Source organism: Triplophysa rosa, linkage group LG12 (assembly GCF_024868665.1).
Source record: "Triplophysa rosa linkage group LG12, Trosa_1v2, whole genome shotgun sequence".
NCBI lineage: Eukaryota > Metazoa > Chordata > Actinopteri > Cypriniformes > Nemacheilidae > Triplophysa > Triplophysa rosa.
Genome location: NC_079901.1, coordinates 12,305,805 through 12,311,344, shown reverse-complemented (window position 1 = coordinate 12,311,344; position 5,540 = coordinate 12,305,805). Strand labels below are relative to the sequence as shown.

At 40.9% G+C, this 5,540-nt stretch overlaps 1 protein-coding gene across 1 annotated transcript; it reads right to left on the bottom strand.

Moving 5' to 3' along the window:
• Positions 1-1,388: 1,388 nt before the first annotated feature.
• On the bottom strand, positions 1,389-5,101 carry LOC130562632 (extracellular calcium-sensing receptor-like). Its single transcript, XM_057347756.1, has 6 exons — positions 4,335-5,101; positions 3,887-4,178; positions 2,941-3,732; positions 2,601-2,828; positions 2,357-2,480; positions 1,389-2,284 (listed from the first exon to the last, which is right to left on the bottom strand). The coding sequence occupies exons 1-6, from the start codon at positions 4,547-4,549 to the stop codon at positions 1,389-1,391; spliced, it is 2,547 nt and encodes an 848-aa protein (XP_057203739.1). The 5' UTR covers positions 4,550-5,101.
• Positions 5,102-5,540: the final 439 nt, after the last annotated feature.

Here is a 5,540-nt window from a genome sequence, read left to right as displayed (position 1 = left end):
TCAAGCCCTTTCCAGCCGGCCTTCCAGCCGGCGTCAAGCCCTGTCCAGCCGGCCCCTGGGAAACTGCCAAGGCCAAGGACTGTCCCCCCCAGGACTTCCCCTAAGTTCCCCAGGACTTCGCGCCCTCGAGCGCAGCCGGGGACTGGGACTTCTCCCCACCTCCCTTTTGGACTGCCCCCTATGGGCCTTTGTTTGGCCCCACCCCCCTCCCATGGTTGTTGTTTTTATTGTCTCACCCTAGTCCCTTTGTAATTTTGTCTTGTCTACCTCTTATTCTGTTCTCCATGTTTTGTCTGGTCTTGTCTTTGTCTCAGTCTTCCTTGTCTTGTCCGTCTACCCCTTGGTGAGCACCTGGAGGTGCTCATTAAAGGGGGGGCTTCTGTCATGGCTCTGCTTCCTTAGTCATGTTTTTCTTGGTCCTGTAGCAGAGCCATGGCAAAGTCTTTGGTTATGTGTGGAGAGAAACATATTATTGTCCTTTTGACAATAATATGCGTTCTCTCCAGTGTCTTGTCATTGGCCCCGCCCCTCTCGTTTCCTGTATTGTCTCCCTCTTGTGTCTTATGTTCTACACCTGCCCTTGCTGATTATCGCTCGTTTGTCTTCCCTATATATACCCTCTTGTTTCTTTGTCCTGTGCTCGTGTATTACGTTGTGTTTGCGTTGTGGTTGTGCTCATGTTCCTGTGTTACCCTGGTTCCTGTTCTGTGCCTTGTCCTTTATCCGTGAGTTGTGTTTTTAGTCTTTGTCACCCTGCCGTGTTGTTTTTTTGTAAGACGTTGTGTCGTGCCTTGTTTTGTTAGTTTGTTTTTGCCCCCCCGTGGGAAGTGTTTTGTTTCAGTTTTTTATCTCAGTTTCGTTTTCCCCATTGTGGGTGTTTTTGTTTTGTTTTGTGTAAAATAAATGTTATTTGTTAACCCCTTCACTGCTGCCTGTGCTTGGGTTCTTCTTCTGCCAGACCTTGACAGGTTACAGCATAACATTTTGATCTGTTACAGCTTTGAGCAGTACAGCCAATCACAGTTCAGCGTATGAATATACTGGCCAATCAGAGGTGTTTAAATGACTCACCAGTGAAGAAGAGTTCTGTTGAAATGCACCGTGCTAACAAAGTTTATCATGAACAACCATGTACAGACACTATTTAAGAAAGAGATTCATTGTGCAGAGCAGTCAGACTCTTTCATGTATAACCGGAAGCCATTGAATGAGTATAATAAAAAATATTATTTAAACTAATTTGCATTTAATCAAAGGACTATGACTAAAACTAAATATAAAATTGCTGTTGAAATTAATACTGGTGTCTGTGGAGCTTGGGAAACATTTCATAAACTTTTATTTTTATTTGTTATAACTAGTATTTTATAAATAAAACACACAGATCATTACTTGCCCATCATGTGCCTCTTAGAGTTCTTTTCTGGTTTGAGTAAAATCACATAACATTTTGGGAGAAAGATGCAGAACAGCAAACCAAAACTTGAGGCTAAAATAGCAAATATCTCCACAGCTACAGTAAACTTTCCAGGAGAACTGACATAAGCTGGAATAAAAGCGATCCATACAGCACAGAATATGAGCATACTGAATGTGATGAATTTAGCTTCATTGAAGTTATCAGGCAGCTTCCGAGCCAGAAAAGCCAGAATGAAGCACCAGAGAGCAAGAAATCCGACATAACCTAAAACAGCCCAGAAACCTAGAGCTGAGCCCACATTACACTCTAAAATGATCCTTTCTTTGAAGTAATTTATATTTTTAAAAGGAAAAGGAGGAGTGGTTGTCAGCCAAAGTATACAGATAAGAACCTGTATAAGTGTGAAACCTAGAACACTGAGCCTCTGTTGTACAGGCCCAAACCATTTCATGACATTACTTCCTGGAAGTGTGGCCTTAAAGGCCATTAACACAACTATTGTTTTTCCCAGAACACAAGAGATACAGAGGACAAAAGTGATCCCGAATGCTGTGTGACGTAACATACAGGACCACTCAGTGGGACGACCAATGAAAGTAAGTGAACAGAGAAAACACAGCATTAGTGAAAACAGGAGCAGAAAGCTCAGCTCTGAGTTGTTTGCTTTAACTATTGGAGTGTTTTTATATCTGAAGAATATGACTGCAACTAACATTGTTATAAATGCACCAACAATAGAAATTGTTGTGAGCAAAATCCCCATGATCTCCTCATAGGATAAATATTCAGTCTCTTTCTTAACACATCCATCTTTTTTCCGATTTGACCAGAAGTCTTCATGGCACCGCAGACATGTCACAGAATCTGTTAATGAATAGTTATTATTAATAACAGCAATATCAATTTATTTTGTTCTTTTTAAATATGCATTTTTACCTGTCATGTTACTAATTTCACCTTCAGTACATGGAATACAGTCATAACAGCAGACAGGTCTTCCTTTCTGTACAGCCTTTCTAGTGCCTGGAGGACAACTCTCACTGCACACAGACACCGGCACCTGCAACCCACAGATTTAAACTTTTATTATAATGCTGTTACATGTATTACATTAAGTTTTGGCCGAATAGACATTGTGATAACACACAATACACTCAAATGACATGTCCCTTAATCTCACCTTTGTTTTATTATTTGCCCATATAATTGAAGCTGTATTCACTGACATACGATCATTCACAGGAAGAGATGCATCATAAAGTCCAACGGATACAAATTCATCATGTTTTATTTGACCTGGTTGCCAATTTATTATCTCATATTTTGCCACTGCCTCTCCATTTTCATCAAAGTAAACCTCCTCGCCATCTTTGGTTTTGAAATGCACTTTTCTCAGGTTCTTCAGAAACTGAAAGAGTTGACACACATGCACACACACAAAGTGATACACATTTGTTATATTTTTTTCATGTGACAACACTTTTTAGAAGAGTGGAGGTACATAAATAGTGTTAACGCACTGTTGAGGGATCAGGCTGTTTCTTTGTTTCACATTTGTCCGTGCAGCCCAGAAGGTCATGAAGTGCATGAGCTACAGCGTACACTCCTTTATACACATTACTGAAGATGGGCATGAGTGACATGTCTGTGAATGTGTTTTGCATGTCAGACAGTTCCTCTTTGCCTGAACATTCGGTTGTGAATGATGAATCGTTTTTATTGGAGTATTTACACTGAAACAGAGATTCCCAGAGCTCAGTGAAAATGGCACTTCCTGAAGACTTCAGTGGTTTTATATCTAGTATGAAATCTTTTAAACCTGTAACTTCATTTTTAGGTATAGCCAGCCCAACAGCCCCCTGCAAAATATGGTGTTTATCCATACTGGCAATGACTGAATCTGAGATCCAGCCTTCTGTGCCCACCCACTGAAATCCTGTAATATTGTGTTCAACAAATTTATGCAACAGAACCTCCAAGTCCCAGTGTACAAGAAATCCCACAATCACTCGAGAAGTAGAGCTTTTAATCTGCTCAATTATTCGCAGTACTTTATCTTCTGGGTACGTTCTGAAAAACGGGAGGGAATATTCCAGACAGATGCCCATTTGCTCAGCTACTTTAGTGAAAGTGGCCATTCCAGTATTGCCATAATCATCATCTGTTCTAATGGCTCCCACCCAGGTCCAGCCAAAGTGTCTGACCAGTTCTGCCAATGCTCTGCTTTGATAATAATCACTTGTTATTGTTCGCAGAAATGAAGGATATTTGATTTTGTCACCGAGACACTCACAGGTGGCATAATGACTGATCTAGGAAAATTTGAGCGATTTAATTATTATAATATATTTACATCAAAATAATATAAAACTTTTTAGGACAGTTTAAATTCTGGAAGTTTATACTAAGGAAATAAAGCCATACAGTAACAGAAACATGGTGATAGTAAAAAAAAAAAATTAGTACCATTGGAAGTTTAAATGGTCCAATACTTTTTGCCATTGCCATGCATGCTGATGAGGTTGTGTCTCCTAGTATGGCTTGCACATAGCCTTGCTTTGTGCAAGACTCATTAGAGGTTGTGTTCTCATGCCCATTAGCAAGAGCCATAGTCACTCGAACAGCCATTGCCATCGAGCCGCATGTGTCATAGACCTTGTAGCCCAATTTGACCCCCGGCAGCAAAGTAGAGCTGTTGTTAATTTCCTCTATAGCGAAGAGCATTGACTGTGCATACTGGAAGTCTCTGCAATTAAGACTTGGTTAAAAAAGGACATTCATTACATTTAGATAAAGCTAAATAAATTCCAATATTTTATTGAATTAAGCAGTAATAGGTATGTCAACACCTAACATAAATAAAACTTTACATTTAATTTGAAAAAGACGGCACTGATTCTCAGGTTTTCCCTACCTGATGCACTTCAGTGGAGGTGGTGTAATTGAATATGTTAGTTGTCTGACCTCCCAGCTACTGTGGAAGGAGAAAACCCCTCCAAGTATGATGTCCCCATCTTTCCATAGCTGAGGGTAGACAGGCTGTCCTTGCAGAACACAGGTGGTTTCATTTGCTCTGGTGAAAGTAACAATGGTCATTACTACATGCATGAGGGCAAAGAATGGCTCCATTCATCCATTTAATAAATGCAGCTGTATATCAGAGATGTGCTAGGTTTGATGTGGCAATAAGGTGATCTGGGATAGTTTTGCAATATTTATAGAGACCAAAGGTACTAAATCTCTGTGGAAAAATGACACACTTGGACCTCTTTAGAAGGAGGTGCTTCATTCTGACATGATCAGGAAAAAGTATAGTAAACTGATGCAACTGTTGAAGTATAATGGAAGCAAGTGTAGCCCCCAAAGCTGTAAGCTATTTAGAATCTAAAATGCTGAACGTCCTGCTCTCTACACTCTGGCATCTCTTCACCAGCGACCACCTCTCTTGGCAAGAATCAGCCGGCGGGTCGAGGGTTCTCCCCGCCATGCGTTCCCCCCTTTGTGGGACAGAATCTCACGGACTGGGTCTACTTCAGATTCTTCCGTGAGTGCCGTCGGGTCGAGTCCTCTCCCCGCGGACTCACGTGGTTCTGAGGCCGGTGTCTCTTGGTGGATTCTTGTGGAAACTTTTCAATAAAGACCTATTCATTTCCCGCAATTGAGTCTCCGCAGTCTGTTCACGCACAGTCCTGACACTATTTTGCATGTTTTATGAGACTCACCTGATCGATTGCTGTATGAGGGGAGCGACACAATGCTGGTTTCAGGCCAGGCAATATGAAAATGAATTTGCATATTCAGTGTCACAAATCCAGCAATTTCGGGCATGGCTCTTTTTTAATAAGGAGGATATTTTAAAGGTATGTTTCTCCCAAAAATAAAATGTCTGCCATGAATTACACAAAATCAAGTTTATCCAAACCTACATATTTTTTTTTTTGGTTGAACACAGAGAAAGATATTTAGAAAAATGTTAGCAACTGAGATTTCTGGGGCACCATTGACTACCGTAGTAAAAATAAAATGTGACCCTGTACCACACAAGCAGTCGTAAGTAGCATGGGTTCCCTTTCTGTCGGTCTCTCGACGTTGTGTCGAACCGACAGAATGGGTTTGTCTT

Excerpts from the sequence above, each read along its gene's own strand:
- LOC130562632 (XM_057347756.1), bottom strand. The coding sequence starts at position 4,549 with ATGGAGCCATTCTTTGCCCTCATGCATGTAGTAATGACCATTGTTACT. Across the intron at positions 4,179-4,334 it reads CCTCCACTGAAGTGCATCAG|TCTTAATTGCAGAGACTTCC; the intron begins GTAGGGAAAACC and ends TTTTTAACCAAG. Across the intron at positions 2,285-2,356 it reads TGAAATTAGTAACATGACAG|ATTCTGTGACATGTCTGCGG; the intron begins GTAAAAATGCAT and ends ATTCATTAACAG.